Here is a 25,733-nt window from a genome sequence, read left to right as displayed (position 1 = left end):
CTGATACTACCTCCATCTTCAATGTCTTCATTTGATCCTATGCACCTCTTTTTGCAACACAAAGCATGTTTCGCTTGTATGTTTTTTAAAGCATATGTTCCATTTTTGCTTCCATTTTCTGAAAAAACCTTTGTAATATAACCACTGGTACTCATGAATAAACTGAAGAACGATGTATCTGATCCAAAATCACACATCAACTGAACTAGGATACTGTTTGTATTAGATGCAAGCCCAGCCACAACCAACAACCGCACTAAAACTTATGCCATACTTGTGGTTTCCATAAGTTGGGGACCTTTTGTTTCTTTTAACCGAGCTATCGCACCGTACTAGGTTTGCGCAATACCACGCTAGAAAGCCTCAACCACCGACCGAACTAAGAATGCTGCCCAATGGCTCGACCAAGCTAAAGCCCCTTGCTTAAACCAAGCTAAGACTGGATAGCATTCTGTGTAACCGAGCTAGGACTTCATTTATCTTGCCTATATTTCTTGTAGCACGGTCCCACGATCTGTGCTTAACACCTTTCTTTTTCACTTTGCAAACTCTGACTAGGTTGCCCAGGCACTCCTTTGCACGTCCAACCGAGATACCCATTATCTGCTTGGTGCCGAGCTAATACTCCAGGCTAATTTATACATAATTTAAATCCGTATGGGTAAATATAGGTTTTTAGTGAACTCACCAGGTGCTATGGCCGAGTTCCGAAAGGACTACCATATCCCCGATGATGTTCATCTCACTCTAGCAGAACTAGATACCATACCTTGGGGAAACCCTGGCTTTGTTCCCTTTACACTTCTTTCCATTGTAGAAACCGAACTAAGATTCCCTGTACAGCCCCTTCTATGCGAGTTTCTCAGACAAACCAACCTCTGCCCTACCCAACATTCCACAAATTCATACCGCATAATAAATGGCATCGCCGAGCTAAATCGTCGGGCTGGCCTTAACCTCGGTTTAGCCGAGATCTTTCACCAATACTCCATAGGATCAAATGAAGACGGCTGGGTTTACTATTTAAGAATAAGGCGCCGGCGTGAAAAGATAATAAAAAATACCCCAGATAAGGATGTCAATGATGATGATTTCTTCTGGGTATCTGGGACTTTGAGGACCAACAAGCCCAGATCCCGAGCGACAGAATAAATTGGAACAAGGGTGAAGCCGGTAGGATTACCTCGGCTCAATTCCATGCTTTTTTTTACTTCGGTTTTCTTATCTTGAACCGTACTAACTGTAGTCTCCTTCCTTCATGCAGATTTGAACTTCCTCAAGTCTTAGTACAGCTACCCCAACTTAAACACTCTTCGCGCCGCACTTCGATACCCTAATAGAAGTTGGGCCGAGCTACTGAATTTTGAACCGATGTATAGATACAGCAACAGACGAAAGACCAGGGTAACTGACTTTTTGTTGGAAGCCTCTCCTGAACCGGATCCAACCATGTCTCAAATCAACTTGATCCCACTAACTGCCGAACAAGAAATGGCCAAGAAGAGAGCCGTAAGAGCACTCCTTACCGAGACAAACTAGCCTGAGGTACCACAAGCCGATCAAACCCAGGAGACCATGGTAGCCCTGCCATCCCATCAACCTGAATCATCTCGAACCCGCAAGCGCGCTCGGTCTTCCACTACCGAGCCATGCCTCATCGATGAGGACGAGCCTGTGCTTCACCCCACCGAAGTACCGAGCCCACAACCTGAGAGCCCAGACCGAGCTAACTCCTCTGATTGGGCACTGAGATTAACATATCAGAACCGAGCCATCAGACCAATAGATTCAGTGGTGGCAGATAAGGATCACATGCTGGCCTTCAACCTGGCTAAGAGTGTGTGTCTGCCCCCTGATATGGATCACCACGCCCACCTTACCGAGCTAAACGCTATTCGCTCAGCCACCAAATCAATGGTGCTGGTGAGTACTCTCTCCTTTGTTTTCCTATTTTGTCCAACTGTTGGCTCGGTTCTTACTCTAAATTGCTTACCATATCTATGCAGGCTATGCAAAAGAACTAAATTGCTTATAAGCGTGTGCTAGAGCTACGCAAAACAACAAGGCAAGCCTTGGCAGAGGCTAACAAAAAGACGGCCGAGCTAAACGAGGCTAAACAAAAAATGGCCGAGCTTCAATCTGAGGTCGCCCACCTCACCGGTGTAGTTGACTCAGCCGAAGTAGAGAAACAAAAAGCTTTTACCGAGCTGAAAGACTACTACCTGCGTGAGCTTGCCACAATTGAGGAGAAAAAGACAGCCGAGATAACTGAACTTGAGAAGAAGATCGGCGATACAGAAGACCGCGACTTCAAAGAAGGTGAAGTAACCTACATTCTGCAATGCAAAGCTGCCAAGGATCTATTTTTTAAGTGCGTGTGGAAGGCAACGGTAAAACAGCTCGATCACGGTCCAGAGACTGAGGTTTTCCTGAACCCTCCATCGTACTTCATACCGAGTTGTATGGCGGAGTATGTAGCCGCCATTCAACAAAAATTCCTTGAATCTGAGAATGATGATGAAGAGACCGTGCCTAATAATGCCCCGGTCATCAATGATCCTGCCATCCAGTCAACTCGGGTGGAACCACCGATGGAAGACTTGACAACTGAGCTACCAACTGAAACTAGGCTCCGAGTTGAACTGGATGCTGATCTTGACGATCTGTTTGCTTGACTCTGTATTTTTTTTTTTTTTACTTTTGGAAAGAAAACTGTAACCAGGCTAAAATCCCACCCTTTTGTAACTCTTGATTTGCATTCTCAATGAAATCGTCTCTTGTTTTCTTCAACTGTTTGTTCAGTTTACGTCTATGATATAATCTGAATGAAGTAAATTCTCTGGCCAAGATATTTTATCGCGGTCTTAACTTTGTAATCTAGCTATTCGTACTTGCCAACCTCTTCAGCCTAGATTCTTATCTCGGCTGAAGAACAATAAGTGTTGGTTTTTTCCAGCCAGCCTCTTCAACTTAGATCCTTCTCTCGGTTGAAGAACAATAAGTGTTGGTTTTTCCAGCCAACCTTTTCGGCCTAGATCCTTATCTCGACTGAAGAACAATAAGTGTTGGTTTTTTCCAGCCAACCTCTTCAACTTAGATCCTTATCTCGGTTGAAGAACAATAAGTGTTGGTTTTTCCTGCCAACCTCATCAACCTAGATCCTTATCTCGGCTGAAGAACAATAAGTGTTGGTTTTTCCAGCCAACCTCTTCAGCCTAGATCCTTATCTCGGCTGAAGCACAATAAGTGTTGATTTTTCCAACCAACCTATAAGTTGGTTATTCCTACCAACCTAGAGTAAAGTGTTTGGTTATTCTGACCAAACGTCCTGCAGCCTGGATCCTTATCCTGGGCTTAGGAGGGGTGTTGGTTTTTCCAGCCAACCTCTAAGTTTGTTATCCCTGCCAACCTAGAGTAAAGTGTTTGGTTATTCTGACCAAACGTCCTGCAACCTGGATCTTTTTCCTGGGCTTAGGAGAGGGGTGTTGGTTTTTCTAGCCAACCTCTAAGTTGATTATTCCTGCCAACCTATAGTAAAGTGTTTGGTTACTCCGACCAAGCGTCCTGCAGTCTGGATCCTTATCCTGGGCTTAGGAGGGGTGTTGGTTTTTCCAGCCAACCTTTAAGTTGGCTATTCCTACCAACCTAGAGTAAAGTGTTTGGTTTTTCTAGCCAAACGTCCTGCAGCCTGGATCCTTATCCTGGGCTTAGGAGGGGTGTTGATTATTCCAGCCAACTTCTTCAGTACTGATCCTAATCTTAGCTGAAAAGACTGCAAGGTTGGTTATTCAGGCCAACTATGCTTTCAGTGCGCCTAACTCACTAAAACAATCTTTTACAGAAGGAAACAACTATACTGAAAAGGAACTACTTGTTTTATTGAGAAAGAAAAAATTACAAATACTTAAAAGAAAAGCTAAAAATAAAATAGTTTGAGATTGGCAGTGTTCCATGGCCTGGGAATGGCTTTGCCGTCCTCGTCTTCCAAGTGGTATGCCCCGTTGCCAGTTAATCCAACCACATTGTAAGGTCCTTCCCAATTGGGACCTAACTTGCCATCTCCGGGTACCATGGTGTTCCCCATTACTTTGCGCAGTACCCAATCTCCGATCTTGAATTGCCTTGGATGTACGGTCTTGTTGTATTTCCTGGATAACTCCTGTTGGTATGAGGCGATGTGAACCAGTGCTCTTTCTCTTCTTTCTTCTGCAAGGTCGAGCTCTAATGCGATGGCTTCTCCATTTAAGTCTGGATGAAAATTTTCGCTTCGAATGGTGGGGAGGCCAACTTCCAGTGGGATTACTGCTTCCATGCCGTAGGCTACGGAGAATGGTGTTTCTCCCATTGATTGTCGAGATGTGGTACAGTAAGCCCATAAAACATGAGGAAGCTCCTCAGCCCACTTTCCTTTTGCTTTCTCTAACCTTTTCTTCAATCCATCCAAGACAACTTTGTTTGATGCTTCTGCCTGGCCATTTGCTTGGGGGTATGCTGGTGTAGAGTTGTAGAATTCTATCTTGTACTCCTCACAAAATCCTCTAAAAATTTTGTCGTCGAACTGGATGCCGTTGTCTGATATCAACGCCTTGGGTATGCTGAACCGAGTGATGATATTCTGCCAGACGAACTTCTTCACATCTTTCTTCTTTATTGATGCTAGTGCTTCTGCTTCCACCCACTTTGTGAAGTGGTCTGTTGCTGCGAGGAAGAACTTTCTGTTGCCAGGGGCTGTTGGAAGTGGTCCTACTATGTCCAAGCCCTACATTGCGAAGGGCCATGGACTAGTTAAAGGTAAAAGCTACTCTGGCTGGGTGATGTATTTGGTATGCGAACTTCTGACATTTCTCGCACTTCTTGACATACTTCTTCGAATCTGTTTGTATGTAAGGCCACCAATATCCCTGTGAAATTGCTCTGTAAGCCAATGATCTCCCCCCTTGATGGCTTCTGCATACGCATTCGTGAATCTCGAACAGGAATGCTTCGACCTTGCTAGGATGGACACACTTTAGGTAAAGTCCTGTGAAGGATTTGTTGTACAAGGCCATTGATAGGGAGAGCCAAAATTGCTGTGACTTTGCTCTTATCTTGTTGGCCTCCTTATTCTCTTCGGGTAAGATGCCGTCTTTTAAGAACACTATGATGGGATCCATCCATGAAGGGCTCAGTTCGGCGCAACATACTTCTTCTACTTCAGGTTCTTCAATGCTTGGTCTGGGTAGGAAGTCGATCATTAGTGGATATGGGATGGATGTGTCTGCCATTGAAGCAAAGTCTGCTAATTCGTCTGCTCTGTTGTTTTCTGCTCTGCCAATCTGCTCTATCCGCACTACTTCAAACTTCATAATCTCTTTTCTGACTAACTCTTGGTACTTGGCCATCTTTTCATCCTTTGCTTCGTAGTCACCTGAAATTTGGTTTACCACCAGCTGTGAGTCACTGTAAACCATTAGCTCGGTGGCCTTCATGTAGAGTGCTGATTTTAGTCCTGCCAGAAGCGCTTCATACTCCGCTTCGTTGTTTGATGCTGGAAAGCCAAGGTTGACTGCCTGCTCCACTACTAGGCCATTTGGTGAGATGAGGACTATGCCGAATCCTGCTCCGTGCCTGTTGGATGCTCCATCCACAAAGAGCTTCCACATCTCTCCAACGAACAGCTTCCAGCAAGTAGAGGGATCGGATGATGCCTGGGGTCCTGAGTGTTGCAGGTGTTTTCTTCAAAGTCCACACTTACTGTTTGCCCCTTGCTATCTGATTGTACCAAGTCTTTATTTGTTGGTGGGTCTTTGTTTGGTATAGCATAGTTTGTTTCTCCCTCCTGTTGTTCACTCTGGTCTGTCCTGGGATGTAGCTGGGTATTCTGTATTAGGGGTTGCGCTATTCCGGCGCTACTTTCCATCTTTATTTCGGTTATACCCGTTAAGTCAACTAGGCAGACATGATGACTTCCTGGTGTGAATTCTGCGACAAAGTCTGCCAAAGCTTGGGCTTTTATCGCGGTTTTGGGTTGAAACTTGATGTCAAACTGTCCCAACTCGACATCCCACTTCAAGATTCGCCCAGAAAAGTTCGTCCTCTCAAACAAGGCTTTTAATGGAAAAGCTGTGAAGACGATTATGGTGTGGGCATGAAAGTAGTGCGACAACTTCCTTGAGGCCATCATTAAGGCTAAGGCCAGTTTTTCCAATGGTAAGTACCTGGTTTCTGCGCCTAGCAATATCTTGCTGACATAAAAGATGGGCAAATGTTTGATTCCTTCCGCTCGGACCAACACTGCGCTAATTGCGTGCTGTGAAACTGTCAGGTACTAAAATAGTTCTTCTCCAGGTATTGGGGTCACTAGGAATGGTGGAGAAGACATGTATTCTTTCAAACTTTCCAGGGCACGGTCGCATTCTTCATCCCACTCAAACTTGGCCTTTAATGCTTGAAAAAATGATCGACATCTGTCTGACGATCGACTTATGAACCAGTTTAGCACGGCTGTCATACCGGTGAGATGCTGTACTTGTTTTACTGAGTTGGGCCTCTCTAGATCCTAGATTGGTTTGATCTGAGAAGGGTCTGCCTCTATACCTCGGTTGGTTACCAGGAAGCCTAGGAATTTGCCTGATCCTACGCCGAATGCACACTTAGATGCATTAAGGCGCAACTTGTGTTTCTTTAAGATCTGAAACATCTCACCTAGGTCCCTGAGATGGTCATTCTCATCCTTGCTTTTGATTACCATATCGTCGATGTAAGCCTCCATTGTTCTGCCTAACAATGGTTCGAACATCTTGGTGATCATCCATTGGAATGTTGCCCCTGCGTTCTTTAGGCCAAAGGGCATGACCTTGTAGCAATACAAACCTCTTGGCGTTGTAAAAGATGTGATCTTCTGGTCTGGTTCATACATAGCGATCTGATGATAACCTCTATATGCATCGAGAAAGCTACGTCGGTTGTGTTCTGCCGTGAGGTCTACCAGTTAGTCTATCCGTGGCAGGGGAAAGCTATCTTTTGGGTACGCTTTGTTGGCTATTTTGTAATCCACACAGATACGCCATTTTCCATTCTTCTTTGGCACCACTACTGTGTTGGATATCCATTTGGGATAGTGCACCTCTCTGATAGCTCCTGCCTCTAGAAGGTTTCCCACTTCTTTCGCCACTATCTCGGCGTAGTGGAGTGCTAATCTGCGAGTGCGCTGTATGATTGGTCTTGCAATTGGGTGGACATTCAATTGGTGACAGATGAAGTTTGGGTCAATGCCAGGCATGTCATACGGCGTCCAGGAAAATACTTCGATGTTAGAGGTCAAGAATTCCATGACCTCTATTCCCTTGGTGCTGGACATAGATGAGCCAAGCAAAAAGAACTTTTTCGGGTCCTTTTCATCTATTCTTACCTGTACCAAGTCTTCCACTGCCTTCTGTTCAGCGGCTTTGCCAACATCCGCAAACAATTCATTGCTTTCAGGTTTTTCCACCATCTGAACAAACCCTTTGGCAGCTCGGCTGCCATTTACTGTGACGAAGCATTGCTTGGACATAATTTGGTCCCCATAGCCCTCTTCAATTATTCCGGCTTCGTTGGGGAACCGCATTACTTGATGGTAGGTTGATGCTACCGATTGCATGGCATGCAGCCATGTCCTCCCCAAGATTATGTTGTGAGTGGAAAGGATTTTCAATACCCAGAATTCCACTTGTTTTGTCATGCTTCCTGCTCTAATTGGGAGGATAATCTTGCCAACTGGCCACTCTGGCATTGAGTTGAATCCGATCAGGGGAGATACGGCAGGCGCCAAGTCTTTGTCTTCCAGTTTCAAGTGTTTGAAAGTTTCGTATTACATTATTTCACATGAGCTCCCTTGGTCGATCAAAATTCGCTTGACGTCGTAATTCTTGACGCGGAGAGTGACGACCAGTGCATCATTGTGAGGGTAATATATCCTTGCCAAGTCACTGTCTGAAAAAGACATGACATTTGTGGCCTCTGTTCTCCCCTTTTTAATGGTGGGCTGCGCACTTAATACTTCCCTTAAGTGCTCAGCCTTTTTTATCATTCCCCTGAGCTCACATACTCGCTCAGGCTCGAATACCCCATGTATTACGTTTATCACACCTTGAGGTGGGGCTTTGATCGGCGTTCCATCTGGATGATCATGGTTTTGGGGCGCTGGCTGCGTCCCTCCCTCAATGTACTTGTCTAGATGCCCAACTGCCACTAACTCTTCCAGGTGCTGCCTCAATGGTGTGCAATTCTCAGTGCGGTGCCCTTTTTCCTTATGGAAGATGCACCAGGATCTTTCGTCATAGTCCTTTTGTGCCTCTCCCAATTTAGCTGGCCATTTGATGAAAGGTTCATCACGTATCTCACTGAGAATTCGATAGATCAGTTTTTTGAACACCGTGGTAATGGCAGTGCGGACTGTCAACCACCTTTTATCTTGGTCCTCTCCGTTGTCTCGCCTGCCTCGCCCGTTTTTGCTTGGACGTTCTACCGCGTTGACTTTTGCCGAAGTCTTTTTATCTGGTATTGCGGTTGTACCAGATTTTTTTTTAGCACGGGCGCTATTCTCCTCTATCCGAATGTGCTGGTGTACCCGCTCCATTAAGGCTTCCATTGTGACGAGAGGTGTCATGGTAATTGAGTCCCTTAGCCTGTTCCCGACTGGAAGACCTCTTTGGTATTGCGCGATGGTGAGATTTGTGGGGCAATCTCCTATCTGGTTGAAGGTCTCCCAATAACGACTGTTGTAGGATCTCAATGTCTCCTTGTCGCCCATGTCAATGGAGAGTAGCTGGTCGATCTCTACTGGCGTCTTGGTATTTGTTCTGAACCTCGTCACGAACGCCTTCGCTAATTGCGTCTAGGAGGCTATGCTGCCTTCTGGTAGCCTTTCGAACCAGGTTAAACCTAAGGCTGGATGGGAATAGGATGCACATCAAATCCTCATTCTGCTGGTATACTGCCATGACCTGGCGAAAGTGGCTTAGGTGCATGTAAGGGTCTGTCTTCCCCTCGTACGTCGTAAACTTAGGCTGGATGAAGCCTGAAGGTAAGGGTGCGTTTTCAATCGCTGGAATGAACGGTGAGCTGTGTAGCCTTGCCAATGCTTTATCTGTTGGTTCGTAGGCAAGGTGCGGTATTGGCATTCCTACCTCGACGCTTCCATACGTCCAAGGAGCCAACCGCTGAAGGGCTGAAACTCTGTATGGGTCGCGTGCCCTAGCATCCTCCTTCCGTCGTGCCCTTTCTTCAAGCACAGTCCGTAAGTCGAACGATCTAGGCAACTCCGTTTGCCTGGATGATGTCTGGTGCGTATGTGAGGGTCGATAGGTGCTTCCGTCAGTGTAAGACCTCAATGATCTCATTCTCTCAGACCTGGAGTAACAAGTTCTGGAAGTCCTTGATTGACTATCGCCTGTTCTGAGGCTCTTACTTTCTGCTTGTGATGGCGTGGTATGCCTACCACGATCTTTAGAGTGGCGAGAGGGCGTATTGCTTTTGCGCCCCTCTCCTGTTGCCACCCCTTTCCCTTTTATCTGGCGCTTCATCAATTCCATGTCCGCCGCCATCTTCCTGATTAACTCGTTCTGCTCCTTCACCCGATCCTCCAAAACTTGAGGGTCGATCCTCCGCCTCTGTCTGTTAGGACTTGATGAGCGACGGGGGCTGTTACCCCACCTTCCCCTTGCATCCCTCCGGGGATTCTGTCACTGGGGCTCCAGATCTGCCATGGGAAGGATGGATGGCAAGCCTTCGCGCCTCCCACCTCCCTCTAGGGTTTGCCTGTCAATGGCGGACTGCGGCAAATCCTCATTGTGCGTCATTGCGTCTAATCTAGTGAGAAAAACTTTGATCAAGAGGTTTTGTTCTTTCTGTAATTCCCACAGACGGCGCCAATTGTACGAGCAAGAAATAATCTTCTCGTATAATCCTGTGGATCAAATCCGCGCTCCTCCAAACGTCGTCGCTTTACTCCCTGAAAACGCAAACGTGAGCTAGCCGGCGGGTGTGTACCGGATACCTCTCCGATTGCTAAGTCAGCAAAATAGACAAATAGACAAAAGCTCTGTGTATTCGAGAATCAAAGTTGTGTTACCTCTCCATGGGTGATATTGTGAGCTTTTATAGGTTCCGTGTGGCACAATCCAAGCAGGACTCTTACTCCTCCATGTAGAGTCCTCCTAGGAATCACTTTCTTGAAAGATAATGTTTATTCTTCAACACCCCCCTCACTGTTTAAACCAAGTGAGATGGTTCTACCAAGGTTGGATGTCAATACGACCAAGATAACATGGCCATGCTAAAGCCGCAGACTAGACCGTGCCCCAATAGCTCGGTTCTTCCTTTCACTGCGTGTACCTCAATTTGACATATTCCAACCGTATTGTCTGAGACCGAACTAATCACATCGAGCTTGGACCGAGCTAACCAATAGCAAGGTTCTGAGGAAAGCTCAACATACTTCGGCCCAATATAGTACGACCGAGCTAACTGTCACCGCACCGACCGTGGTGGCCGAGCTAACCACCAAGCTCCTTCAGACTGGGCTATCTGCAAGGCTCCTCTGGACTGGACTAATTACAAGGCCCTTTTACTCAGTCCTTCTTACTGTGGCCCACAGAATGGCCCATTACGCAGCTCGGGCCAATTTATATATAAATTACCCTCTCACCATGGCATTAAGAAAAACCAATGGATCAAATTTCGATATTCAATTGGATTTTTATAAGCTATCTTCTATTTCATATTTAAAATTTTATAGCAATGCCAAATTATATTTAAATAGTTTGTTTTTTGACTTTTGAAACATTACAAGATGAGTTATCAATTTTATATTTTACTTTTCTCATCTTTAGTGAATTTATAATAAAAATAAAATAAAAAGCTTTAAACTTTTGTAGTCTAATCAACTAGACGAACCAAAACGTAAATAAATAAATAAATAAATTTTAATAAAAAATCTACTAAAAAAAAAAGTAGTTAAAAACAGTTGGCTTTTAAAACTTTTATTGGGTTCATTGAACTGTTTTTTAATTTTGATTTTTTTTATATTTTAAATTTTAGATTATTCTACACTAGAGGAATCGGAAAAATAAAAAATTTTGATACAAATTTGAAAGGAAAAGAAAATACTAAAAGATAAAAGAAATTAGAATTTTTTTTTGACTTTTTCAACTAGATGCCAAACATCTTAGTGTGGGATTCCCATGTAACTAATTAGGCCAAATTGAAGAACATCAAACCAAAAAAAAAAAACTTTTGTCCATTGCACGGATGTGAGATGCATGCTGGTCCCAAAAATGGCCTTGTGGGTGTTGTTGGAACCACGAGCCTCTCACAACTGACATTAGACAACCTAATGCACTAAAGAGAAGTTTGGCGACTACATAGTGCTGTCCATCAAATATTTTTGAAACTTAAAACATTATAGCAGCTATTTGAATTAGTGCTCTAATGAGGCTACCATTGAAGTTTCTAAATTTTAGCATTGCTATTATTTATGCCTAGTTGGCACAAGCTTTGGTAGATTACCGAAGTTTTGACATTACTATTACCAATTATATCTATTTTATAGAGATACAACATTAGTTGGATAGCTGTGTAAAAAAATGATAAACTATTCTACAAGTAGGTGACGACCAAGACGAACAAAAACCCTAATGGAAAACCTTTAACTACATTATTCAATTGGAGCACGGTTCCTAAACTTTGATATTTTTGTATTGTCGCATAGCTAAAATATGACAATGAGATTTAGTATTGTTGATGCTCTAATATATCATTTGAAACTTCATTTTATCCAAATGATCCCATAAGTATGGTTTGAGAAAGAGATTGTGTCTTATGACTATTTCACTTGTCTTCCTTGATTGTAGATTCATGCATTGAAACGTTTCCATTTGTGGCTTAACGATGATAGAGTCCGAGAAGCACTTCATATCCGAGAGGTCCATCCTTCATTGTTTGTTTAGAATAAAAATTTTAAATAGTTGTATTGAGAGAGGAATTAGTATCGAGAAGATCAAGTGAATTGTCTCAAAATTGAGAGATGGGATGTGAATTTTTTTTAAATCATTAACCGTGAAAAATATGTGTTTTATAGTAGCATAACTTGTCGTATCAATACTGTGAACCAATGGTATTAGGTACAAATCGCTACATATTGTGAATTGACCAATATACATGTATTTTTTCCTTTTTCATTGATTTCTCGAAATGTATCAAGAGAAAAAAAGTTATGTTTCTATCGATATTTAAAGCTATTTATTATAAGAAAAATATCATGAAAATGAATTGTATTTCTTAAAATGGGGAAGCATAGAGGAATGGATAAGATGTGACTATGGATTGCCTTACACTCAATCAATTTGGGACAGTTTCCAATATCATGTGAACCTCAGCACTAAAGGTTACAAGTTTCTCATATACAGGTGAGATCGCTATGTTTCTTGCATTAAAACAAAAAAATTAAGTGCAATAAATAATGGTGCTTCTAGTTACACTATTTCACCTCATTGTACCTATTTAAAAATAATGTTGCTAATAGCACTCTTTTTTTTTTTTTTTTTGCCGCTATCTTCTTTCAACACCACCACAATTTTTATTTTATTGATTTTGAACATCAAGCTTAATCTCAATTCTATCATCATCCCTATCATATGAAATTTTAATCCAAGCCCCCTATCTCCACCTTTACTTCAAGTAGCCCATCCTCCATACCTCTGCCACCCAAAAGCCCGTCATCACCTATGCCCTTAATCTCAATTCTACCTTCATTCCTAACATATGAAATTGTAACCTTGGTTCCTTTTTCCTCGTGTTCTTCCTCAGAGGATGAGTAAATCAAAATGTAGTCAACAAAGACGCCCACAAAACAATCCAGGAACTCTTGAAAGATCCTATTCATCAAATCCATAAACATGGCAGGTGCGTTGGTTAACCCAAAAGGCATCACTAGGAATTCGTAATAGCCATACTGCATACGGAATGCCATTTTCTAGATATCCTTCTCTTTCACTCTCAGCTGATGGTAACCTGATCTCAAATCTATTTTAGAAAAGTAACAAAACCCCTTTAACTGGTCAAAGAAATCATCTATACGAGGCATTGGGTACTTGTTCTTGACAGTTATCCAGTTCAACTTTCGGTAGTCAATAAAAAGTCGTAGTGTACCATCCTTCTTCCTGGAAAAGAGAGTTGGTGCTTCTTAAGGCAATGTATTAGGGCAGATAAAGCCCTTGTCTAACAATTCTTGCTGTTGAATCTTTAACTCACTCAACTCGGCGAGTACAAATCTATACGGTGCCATAGAAATCGGTGTCGTGCCAAGCACTAAGTCAATAGAGAACTCACTCTCACTTTGAGGTGGTAAACTAGTGAGATCCTCAGGAAAGACATCTGGTAATCACAAACTACCGTTGGCAATTCAACTCGAACTTCATTACACTGACTATCCAAGAAGTTTGCAAGAAGACAACTAAGTTCACTCCGACCTTGCGGATCACATACTGGTAATGAAGCTCTGTCAGCTTTGTCTCCCATGAAATAAAAATAATCGCCACTCGAGGTACATACAATAACCCTCTAACGGTAACAATCTATGACAACCCGATATGATGACAACCAGTCCATACCCATAGCATCAAAACCCAATATGTCAATCAATGCAAATGTAAAAGGAAGTCGATGACCGGCAATCTCTATCTCACAATCCCAACACCCTTGTTCCAAAATAATCTCACCACCAACAGGTGACTCTACACTGAGTGGGGATGCTAACTGACCTAATTTTAATCCCAATGCTGATGCAAATGTAGACGAAATAAAAGAATGGGATACACCCGTATCAATCAACATATTGGCAATAGAATTGCATAACAAGAAAGTACCTCTTACTACCAAAAGCACTAGTACCAAGTCTGGTGTGGTAACAGCATACACACGCCCTGTAGATCTCTACTCTACGTACTCACCCCTCGAAGCATAAGTTCGATGCACTGACTGAGCCGAAGAAGCTCCCTAATTGGCCCTCAAGGCCTGTACTGACTAAGTAGACTGATGACTCTGTGTCTGCCTTGATTGTACTCACCCCTCGAAGCATAAGTTCGATGCACTGACTGAGCCGAAGAAGCTCCCTAATTGGCCCTCAAGGCCTGTACTGACTAAGTAGACTGATGACTCTGTGTCTGCCTTGAACTAGACACACCAAGCGTGCCACCCAACTGAGGGAAAAACCTCTACATATGCCCTGACTGTCCACACTGATCATAGGTAGGAAGCTGCCCTCTCCCTTGACTCTGGCTCTGAGAACAAGCCGTTGATGGAGTAGACTGTGTCCCTCATTCTCTCTGTGGGCAAGCTGGAGATTTGTGACCTAATTGGCCAGACTTGTAACAAGAGAAGCCTCCTGGGTTACCTCTCCCTGAACCCGAACTCGACACAAGAAATGTGGATCTAGACTGTGCTTCCTGGGACTGTTGTGAAGTAAAACCCCTCTGCCTTTTATTGTCGTGCATTTCCCTCTAAACTTCTTGACTCCTCTTGTAGGCTCTCATTCGCTCTTCCTCTATTTGGATCACGGTCTCCAGATGAGCTACCGCCTCTACAAGGCATCCGTAATCCCTAATCATCGACGTTATCACCTTGAAAAGGAGTCTGGTCCTCAACCTCTTTTCAAACTCCACACAACGGTATTCCTCCGTTGCACAAGCTCCAGTGCAAACCTTGAGAGGCTAGTGAAAGGTAAGAACTTGTCTTCTCCCTAAGTTGCTGGTAAACTAAGCAGGTAAACTCGGCTACTGGTAAACTAAACTGCTTGTGCTTCAAAAATTGCTCTCTCAACTTCTCCCTAAGAGTGAGAGGTAAGAACTTGTCTTGGAAGGCGTTAGTAAAAGCCTCACAAGTCCCTCGAATGCGTCCCCGTATGAACTTCCGCCACTGACCCGCATCTCCCTTTCAGCTGGAAAGATGCCAAGGTTACTCTCAACCCATCATCCTCAATGCCTAGCATCTCAAATGTTTTCACCATCTTCTCGAGCCATTCATCCGCTTTGAAGGGCATTTTGAATCCCCTATAACTCATCTGGATTAGACTGGAAGAACTCTCTCTTCAGGAATGACAGCCCTGTCTCAGCAATATGGGCGTGGACTTGATTTTCAGCCCTAAGAATGTCTATAGATTCTCGCAAGGCTTCGGCCATTTCTCGGGCCAAAGCGTCCATGGCATGCTAACCAACCAGTTCGACCACGTTGGTCTGACCATCCCCTTCTTCCTAAGTTGGAATATTATCTGGTAACGACACCTCCTGCTATCTAGGACTGCCACGCCTACTACCACTGCGCCCACGTCCTGACATTCTAATAAAGGTAACACCAAAGATTAGCACATTTGCAAATGTGCCGAAGCTAACTTACTCGAGTCCTAATGTGATGGACAACAGTAATTCACTCCATATAAGCACATAAGTACATAAACACATACAAATTTCCTTTCTATATAATGATCATCCCGCGACGTTACTCTAATTAGAAATAACAATGATCAAGTGCTCTTCTAACAGGACTTCTAGAAACCCGTAGACCCAACCAACATCTTAGAAATTAAATCTCATACCTATTTAGTCACAGAAACATGTTACCACACAGCATACCATACAAACAAATATCTCTATCAAGCGAAATAAACCCATTGTGGTAAAAATCACTTCCCACGTACCCAAAGTATTCAAACCTAGTACGTTTCGATACCAGGTTGTAACGCCCCGAAATAAATACAACAACCCATCCACAGTATCAATAAATGACAATAATGATAAAGTAATTATCTTCCATTAAGTCCAATTGAGCTAAAAAAAAGGGGGGTAACATATGCGGGTATACATTCACAAGCCTAGCTATGAATCTATAACATATGTTGCAAAATACAGAAATAGGATGAAAGTTGAACAGATAAGAAATGCCCTAAAGGCTTACAGCTTTCCAAGTCAACACTTGGTTACAACAAAAGTGGATTTAGGTCCAATACAGTTAAAGCCCTTGGCTTGTACAAAAATATGTATGACAAATACATAAAATGAAGCCCTTGCTCCAAGTCCCTCAAAACTATTACCTTGGCAAAGGCATATCACCAGCACATTAAATGTTTTTTGCACACAGGGTGAGCCAAAGCCCAGTAGAAATATTTCAACACAATTTATGAAGCCTAACAAAGATATAAGGTGATATGCATGTGCAATGCTCGTCCAATACATTTTATATTTCCATTCAAACCATGTGATGTCAAGTTTATATCAAAATTCGTAACCACTTCCATTACTTTAGAAAACAGGACAGTGAATCACATTTTGGGAATTTCAGAACAATACAACCTTTCTTGGAAATTTCGTCCAGAGGAAACCATAAACTGGGACCCATGTAAACGTAGGTTGTACAAGCAGTACTATTTTCATTTCATGAAAATTTCGTCCGCGAGATTAGCACCTATGTATACGAGCAGTTTTTAGGACTTTCACCATAGACACTCAGGCCAACTTATTTCAACAAGATTACATCCACTTCCATATTCACCCATTTTTTTCAAAACAATAACATTTTCAATGTTCAATGCAAATGAATAAGAAATTGGTTTTAGTTCACCTAAATCCTTATGCTTCTACAACAATCATGGCTATCCTCCACCAACAGCCCAAAACAGATATCTCTAAACAGTTAAACAATTTTCCATAAAGATAACTTTCCAAATTTCAAGATGTAAGTGGTAATACATCCCCAACTCCACCATCCTCCACAATATTCACCCAATTCCACATTTCCAACATCAACTCCATATATTTATACAAAATCAACATTTAAGATATTTAGGGCAAAGCCCCATTTTCTTCCAAAATCAAGTCCAAGTGTCAAAACCAACCACTTTATCACAACTTGACCCTATTTCCAATTCCACAACCATTTTCAAAATTTCATTTGAAAATCCCTCATTTGATTTTTAAGCCCAAAACCCTAGTTTTGACCAAAAATTCCCAAATCACAAAGTTGTTTTAGAAATAGCAAATACCTAAGTTAAAAATCATAAGAACGTGTAGAAAAGCCTTACCTCAAGCCTAGAAGAGCAAGAAGGAAGAAAAAATCCAAAATTCGATGGAGACGAAATGATGATTTACTCCAATCAAAGCGCAGCCCTCAAAAAGCTCTACACTTATTCCCAAAGAAGCAAGGTAAGGTGATGCTGCTAAATGAGTAGATCTGAAGATCTTGTGGGAGAAAAAGTGAGTTTAGAGAGAGAGAGAGATTTGCGGTTTAAAGAAGAAGAGAGAGAAGGTAAAGTGAAGAAAAGAGTAAGTGAGGGCCTTATTTATAGTACTAGGTTAAAGTAAAATAAAGTCCCAAAGTTAACACAAAAGAATAAGTCAAAACCCCCAAAAGCAGGGCCCAAATCAGAACTAAAATTTGGAAAATGAACATAGGGTTTGACCCTCGGACCAAAGTTGTCGACCCTCAGTAAGAAATGCCAACATTGGTAGCAGACAGGGTGTCGACCCTCGGACGAGAGGTGTCAACACCAAATTTTAGTTGCTAATTCCAGTTTTAGCACCAGACTAGGGTCGACACCTCCTAAACTAGTGTCGACCCCAGAGGCCAACAACAACAAAAGACAAGTGTCAACACCATCAAAGGCTGGTGTCAACCCTAAATTCTAGTAGCTATCCAAGAACACAGTAGCAAGATGGTGTCGACACCATTAAGGCTAGTGTCAATCCTAGAAGCTGAGCAAGACAAAGGAAATGAGGCAGTGTCGACACCAACCAGAATGGTGTTGACTCCTGAAGCCAAAACTAACTATGAAGAGTAAAGAATGATCGCCACAGATATGGTTTCCCTAATTCGAAAGCAATAAATTGGTCGGGTCTATGCCCGGATCGCTATAACTTTAGTCTAATTGGCGATGATTGTTTACTGAAAATTAGTTTAAAAACTAGTTTATTGGGTAAAATAAATCAACAAAAAACTTAATACTAAAAAGACTAATTTATTTGGCATATTCTTAACGTTTATGGTTTTATTACAAGCTTTTGAGTAGTTTAAGTTCACTTTTACGAAAAACATGAAATAGTTAGATGAGATTAGACTTTTTAGCAAATAAGTTGGCTTTTTAGCCATAGCCAAATGAAGAATAAATTAGTAACCACTAAGGCTAATTTGAATTTTCTTTTAATAGAATTTTGAAAAAAGTTTAGTTATGAGTTTTTAGCTATGGGGCTGGTTATGAGTTTTAAAAATAGTTTTTGAATTGAGTTTTGAGTTATGCGTTTGGTTACAATTTAAGTGTGGAGTTGTGTTTTGAGTTTAAAATATTAAAACAATTAAAATATTCACAAAACAAAATAAAATATTTAAAACAAAAAAATTAAATAACAATTATATATTTAAAGTAAAATAAAATAAAATTTTCTTAAACATTTTTACATATTTTTAAAAAATAAATCAAAAAAATTTCAAAATACAATTCAAAACTCTTTTCGAAATTCAAAATTAAAAAACTCTTTTTAAAACTCTTCTCCAAACTCTTTTCAAAACTCCCAACCAAACAAATTTTCTCTTTTCAAAATTCAACTCACAACTGCACACTTAAATTACAACTTCACACTCAAACTATAATTCTAAAACTAAACCAAATGGACCCTTAATTTTTTTTATCATATTTTGTCCAATTTTTGTTAGTCACATCACTCTCTCTATTTTTCTGTATTTCTTTTTCATAAAAAGTTAAAAATTACTAAAATAACATGTTTCCAAACGAAACTTTAGAAATCGTAGGAAGAACCCCCACATGTCTCCTTTAAGTCCAGCTATCCTTGTATATAGGTGTTGTCCAAAGTTTTGTCACCATCTAGAAACTTCCCTTTTTCTCATTATTAATTAGAGCTCGTTTGAGAAGTTAGCTATTTTAGCTGGCTTTTTAATTTTTTAATAATTTTAGTCTAGTTTATAAAGTTGTGTTTAGGAAGATAATTGACTTTTTATAATAGATTTGGTAATTGTGTGGGAAAAAATGAAATAATTATATTTAGATGCGGCATTTATTTTATTGGCTATTTTAATCTATTTTGGCATATTTTGAGAAGTGACTTTTTTTTTTTTGACTTATTGGTTTATTATGAAAAAATGTGCAAAACGGTAAAGATGTGATATGACCCAAATAAGCCAACAAACCATTCAGTTGAACTTTTTTTTACCTTTCCAAAAGAGGTCTTTATCTTTATTGGCTATTTTAACCCGAAACTTTCATTCCAAACAGAGCCATAATATATATATATATATATATATCACTACAAAAAAATTGGCTTTTTGCGACGGTAAAATACCGTCGCTAATACTCTTAATGCCGTCGCAAAAACTTTTTGCGACGGCAAAATGACTTTTTGCGACGGCAAGAGGGGGGTCGCAAATGGAGGGGTTGCAAAAGAGTTTTTGCGACGGCACTGCCGTCGCTAATGTTTTTGCGACAGCATTTTTTCCTTTTGCGACGGCACTATGCAGTCGCTAATAATATTTGAAATTTCTTGACTTTTTGCGACGGCACTATTTTACCGTCGCTAAAAATGTTATTTGAGACGGCAAAAAATACTGTCGCTAATAGTCTTTTTTTTTGCAACGGCAAAAACACTGTTTTTGCGACGGTGTGGTGCCGTCGCAAAAAGTATTAAAAATATGAAATTTTTTTTTTTTGCGACAGTGTAATGCCGTCGCAAAAAGTATTAAAAAAATAATAAAATTTCTATTTTTTGCAACAGTTTAGTGTTGTCGCAAAAAGTAAAACCTGTAACAAAATCAATAAAAATAATACAATTTTCTATTTTTTGCGACAGTATAGTGCCGTCACAAAAAAGAAAAAAAAAATCCTCCGATAAAATTATTAAAAATATTAAAATTTCTCCATAATAATATAAAAATTCCTGTATAAAAATAACAATTTCTTCATAATAAAATATTCTTCTATTCATAATTACACATCAACAAAATTATCCCACTACATAATGTTTCATAATTATCCTCCGATAAAATTTAAAAATATAAAAGAAATGAAAAAAATAAACACAAAATAAATGAATATAAATTACTTTTTTCTTCATTTATAAATTCACGATTCAAACAAAACAAGAGTTCACAAAGGTAACCAATGATCACTACTTAACTCAGTTTTAATAAAAATCTCAGAATGGGGAATTATCCTTGGATTTACATGCAGCCTCCACCTCACCATCTCCATATGCTGCAAAATTATCCTCAAAATCTCCATTTGGAGATAATTCACCCTCCTCTCTTTCAATTTTGAAGTGCCCAATCACCTCATTTGAAGATGAAACTGGCCTTGTACAACCACCCTGTAGCATCAAAGATGATCAAGGATCTTACATTAATAAACAATAAATCAATATTAAAGATCAAGACCATCAATATCCCAATCACAATATTGTCATTCATAAGCAATCCAACTTGTATCAATAGGCCAAGAGAGTGTCCTACTGTCAGGACTTGATGGAAACTTGCGGATTAATAGCATTTCAACAATCTTAAGTTATAAAGTCAGTGTTTCGGTGAAAGAAATATCTAACTTTCTGGCTTAATACCTATTCAGTTGAAACTAGAAAGATCAAGGCAATATCATGTGATTAATGAGTGATCATAAAAGATATGTGTATATGTGTGTGTGTGTGTGTGTGTGTGTGTGTGTAGAATTAGTTGCAGAGTTAGAAACTACTCAATTGGTGTGTAAAAAGGAAGTGATGGGGAAGGGAAGTTTAGGGATTCAAATATTTTCTAGGCTTTAGGCCAGAGGGTCATTCACCAATATTTTTTTTTTTTAATAAGAAAAATTCAGCCTAGAGACTGTAAACTTGATTTCACAATCTCCCTCTTTTTTCAGTGTTAAAATTACATTAATATATATATATATACCAAATGACAAATAGCGAAACTTAACCTACACCAACCCTCGGAAATCCTCAAATACAATCCGATGCCAGTTCCTGAAAATTTAAGCCTTAGTTATTTTATCTGTAACTCTTACCTTGATATCTACCAACTGCATTTGTTTGCCCAATTTGATGTAATTAAGTACTTCATTGAAATAGGTAGGAAAAAAAGACATCAAAGTAAAATACAAGTAGCCAAAACCAATAGCGCTCGACCGATTAGAGTTACCCTACTCAATAACCAAAGAATGCCAATTTCATGAAATTATTGCTAGAAACTATACTCTGATTTTTAATTGACAACATATTCCTTCATCTCATTACCACCAGTTACCAACCAAGCTTGATAGGAACTTAATTGCTCAGGTGGATTACTTTCATCTCCAGTTTTGGAAGGATTTGAATCCTTGGTAGTAATGACAGTTGCACCACCAACTGGACTACCATTACTTTCTCCAACACTAGCTGCACCACTTTGTGAAATTTGATTTTTAGCCTTTACAACATCTTCTGTGTCCTCTGCCCCCTGAGGCCGACAAGGAACCCCAATAATCGGTTCCAAGAAGGTTGTCCAAATCTTCATAACTTTATCCAGCTGTTCACTTGTACAAATTTCACCACAGGAATATTTGATGAGCTGGTAAAGGTCTTCATGGATGTCTGAATCAGGATATTAAAATTCCATATATGGAATAATCGGTTGTTTTGATGGCATGTGTGAGATTACCAAGATCTGTTTAACACAAGATCTGTTTCTTAACCTGCATATCTTCATTAGGTATTCTTGTTCACACTTCCAATTGCATATTAATTAGATTTGCACTTGTCATTTAGTAGTTCTAACCCAAATGCTTTTTTCCTTTAACAGCTATATATGTAATGGATAAATATGCCAGCTATGAATTCAAAAGAATGAAGGCGATAATATTTTAATCATTTCTGGTAAATATGTTCCTTATCTTAGACCATAATTTATGTTATTTATTGGTCCCCACATACCCAATCTTCATTTTTAGCAATCTTTCTTCTTGGATGATACAAGTATTGCAGATGCAAAGCTGCCATGGTGACCAACTGTTTGATGTTGCATATATGAGTGCTAAAGAGTTCTTAAAGAATAGAACGTTACATAAAGAATAGAACGTTCCAATGCACAAGAGTTTAAAGAATAGAACGTTATTGGAACAAAGCAAACTAGTATTACAAACATAATTCTATAAGGAAGTTCCAGTACGAACGAATTCTTTAAACATTTTTTAAGCTAGTTTTGATTCAACTAGATCATTTTTGATCCCGAGGGGGAGAAAAACATTTCAGAGGAGTACCCTTACATACCATCAAAGGTACACATTCAGGTCAACTATCAAAACTTGCCAGCAGATAATGAAGCATAAACTTTGCCATATCCTAAAGCAGTGGTTTGACACTGGTAAACCAAAATCCCAACCAGGCAATGGGATACACGTGAAGGATCACCCCCAATATGTAATTCCTAAATCCAGGAAATGGACAGAGGGCTGCATTTCTATGTCTACCCCCCTGATTTCAATGCATTCTATCATTTTAATCCTAATAAGTTGTTGTAATAGTGAGGGGATGAAATTGTGATCATTCATTGTGTCTTGCTACTAAATTGGTCAGGATGATACTTATCTACATATTGATACTTACAAGCTAATTCTTTCCTTGCCAATATCATTTCCATTACAGTAAGGGTAAAGCATTTTGCTCTTCATTTTTTTTTCTTTTTTTTTGGGGGGGGGGGGGAGGGTGTATAAACAACCATGATTTCGGCGGAGCTGAAGAAAAAATACAGTGCCACAACATCTTGAAGCAAATATAGTTGATTCTCACCTTTCCTTTCTTTGGAGCATCTGAATTTGTTGGAACCACCTCTTCCGTAAGCAAAGGAGTTTCCACTGGAGTGCTATCCTTAGCAGTGTACTTGATGGGAAGATTTCCTTCCTCAATGTCGAAGGTACCTTCAGGAGGGGGTTCAAGCATCTGATAAACATAGGTGTATAGAACAATTGCACCAACCTAAATAAATAGATAAAAAAATGTATTACATGTGTACTCATTTTCTTTGCACAGACTATATGAAAAATACAAAATGCACAGACAAAATTCTTAAAGATATGTAGACACCTAACAAGCCAACAAGAATTCAGATTTAGGAAACCCTATGAACATAGATTTTAAAAAGATACAATTAACCTATATGCAGATTCATAGGTACAATTTCAAAATGCTAAATAGTAAAAGCAAATGATAAATAGGGCATTTGTAACTCTACAGAAACACCTTTTTTCTTTTTATTTTTTATATTTTTTAATCTTTCCAATTTGTAGTGACATAAAAAATAAATAAACCAGACTTCCACTTATGGGACATATATAACCTAATGATGGAATAAGTCAAAAATGTTTCTGCATAAAAAATACATTCATGCAATTAACAATCTAAATCATATACGTGAATACCAAAGGAGTGATTCTTCTTCCCTCCCCTTGTTTCCCATGTCCAAGACCAAACTGTTAGTTTATCCTCAATCGATTCTACCATTTTTTTTCTCATGAACAAGTGGGGACTATAAAATGTTTAACATACTCTGATTTAGATGGCATCCAAAATTGGCAAGAAAGTGCGAAGAGAATAGATGTTATAAAATGTGAAGTTCCTTGTCAATATATTATTTGACAGTTATTGTGATATTTTCTGTCTAATTTTGATAGTTATTGTGATATTTTCTGTCTAATTTTGAACAAAAATTACCTTTGGAGTAAAGAAAAAATAAACTTTAAGATTGAAAAAAAGACCAAACATAAAGGGCAAAGTGTAACAATGTTTAGATTGATGAAATTAAAAAAACTTGGGTTTAATTCACTACCAACCCTATAAAAATTTAATTATTTTTCGCAATTTTCCCTAAAATTTAACAATAGGCTTTAATCGAACCCTGAGTTTTTTTTTTGGTTTTTTTTTTTTCTTGGGATCAACTGTTTTACAGACCAACACTAAATTAATTTAATTTAAGAGCCAAAAACTAAGGGAAATTAAGGGAAAAAACAATGGGGTTTGATTTGAATAAAAGCAAATGAATGAGAGACCTGTTTGGCGACCAATTGTTGTTGCTCAAGAGAAGGAACTTCACAGCCAGCGGACTTCAAAGGCAACATAGGAGCAACCAAGTAGTCCAGCAATGCCTGTACCACATCCTCTGCTGAACCAATCTCCGATTGTGATGATGATGACTCTGAATCCATGACCTCTGAAGCTTTTTCAACCATCAAATCGACCTTATTAAACAATCCAATCAAAATCACAAAGAAGATTAGGGTTTATGACAATAGTAGTGGTGAAGTAAAAAATCAAAAGAATCGAGAAAGGGTTAGTCAGTGTTACCGATCAAACAAAGCATGACCCTCGTGGACTCCATAGAGAGAGACAGAGAGAGCAAGTTGGGACAGTCGTCTTCTACTTGAGGGGTTTGTGGCAGACAGTTTGGGATACGGAAAGTGTTCTGCTGAGTGGACCAAGTGGCGTACACTTACAATGAACCTCAATGCTTCAGGTTTTCAAAAGTTTTGTTCATAGAAGTTCCTTGTCATAAAATGTGAGAAGCTGCTTCACATGATTAGAGAGAGAGAGAGTGAGAAAGTCGTCGCCAGTCCGGCCCTCGTTGTCGTCGTCGCCGCACCACCACACCACCGCTAACTTGCTTGCCGTTCGTCGCTCGTCCAGAGGGGGAAAAAGCTCGCCGTTCGTCGTTTGGGGATTTCGAACATTTAGGGATTTCAAACATTTAGGGCTTTCGACCCAAATGCGAGCGCCAAGATAAAAGGGATAAGAGCGGCAAATTTTTTTTACTTTTTGCGACGGTACATTTTATACCGTCGCAAATGATAAATTATTATAGCTAAACCGACCCCGTTTCAATAAGCTTTTTTGGCGACGGACATTTTGCCGTCGCAAATGGACCACTATTTGCGACAGCCAACTCATGCCGTCTCAACAAAATTTTTATTTGCGACGGCAACAAACGCCGTCGCTAATACTTCTGTTTATCCGTGTAGTTTTATTACCGACGGTAAAACGCCGTCGCTAAAGCGCTTATTTGCGACGGTTAAAAATGCCGTCGCAAAAAATCATTTTTTGCGACGGGAAGCGCACCGTCGCAAAAACTCCCGTGTTTTATGCTCCATTTTCTTGTAGTGTATATATGAATAATGACATGGAACCAAACCTTCAATCCACATCTCGTCGAGGCCATGGAGTTCAGACAGACAAAAGAATTGTTGGGGAGCACTGAAGAGAAATCCTTGATGAATGGTTTCATGATGGCCAAAAATGTCTAAAAGAAAGAGGTGTTCATTTTCCATGTCCTCAACGCATGTAAGAAAAAAAAGTTGTTAAGGACTTTACACATTAACAAAAGTTTAGATGTTATTTGGATACTAAAATCTTATGATGAGGGATTTCTAATCAAATTTCTCTATTTAATTTTTACGTATTTTCTAATTAGAAAGAAAAATTTAGTGTTAAGGTTTTGATGAGTTAACCAGAGAAATGTAAACTGTAATTTGGATGGAATGAAAAGAGTTGAAAATTTAACTCTTTAATAGGAATGCAAATTTAATGACTATGAAAAGATCCTCAATGCATGTCTAATAACTATGAAATATGAATGTGTTTGTATTTTTTATTTTATTTTTTTTGGGAAAAATTGTTATGCGATAATTTTCTAAATTATTAATGCCA

At 39.9% G+C, this 25,733-nt stretch overlaps 1 protein-coding gene across 2 annotated transcripts; it reads right to left on the bottom strand.

Moving 5' to 3' along the window:
* Nucleotides 1-20,103: 20,103 nt before the first annotated feature.
* Nucleotides 20,104-24,793, bottom strand: LOC145792707 (uncharacterized). Of its 2 annotated transcripts, none has more exons than XM_082874022.1 (4): nucleotides 24,378-24,793; nucleotides 24,083-24,271; nucleotides 22,827-23,012; nucleotides 20,104-20,381 (listed from the first exon to the last, which is right to left on the bottom strand). In XM_082874022.1, the coding sequence occupies exons 2-4, from the start codon at nucleotides 24,260-24,262 to the stop codon at nucleotides 20,211-20,213; spliced, it is 537 nt and encodes a 178-aa protein (XP_082730148.1). In that variant the 5' UTR covers nucleotides 24,263-24,271; nucleotides 24,378-24,793; the 3' UTR covers nucleotides 20,104-20,210. The 2 variants fall into 2 exon arrangements, with proteins under 2 accessions (XP_082730148.1, XP_082730149.1); XM_082874023.1 differs by having other exon boundaries at nucleotides 22,827-22,976; nucleotides 24,378-24,517.
* Nucleotides 24,794-25,733: the final 940 nt, after the last annotated feature.

Source organism: Camellia sinensis, chromosome 6 (genome assembly GCF_055761805.1).
Source record: "Camellia sinensis isolate YWXY chromosome 6, ASM5576180v1, whole genome shotgun sequence".
Lineage (NCBI taxonomy): Eukaryota > Viridiplantae > Streptophyta > Magnoliopsida > Ericales > Theaceae > Camellia > Camellia sinensis.
The sequence above is the reverse complement of the archived record's forward strand: the minus strand, read 5'-3'. Positions and strand labels throughout refer to the sequence as shown.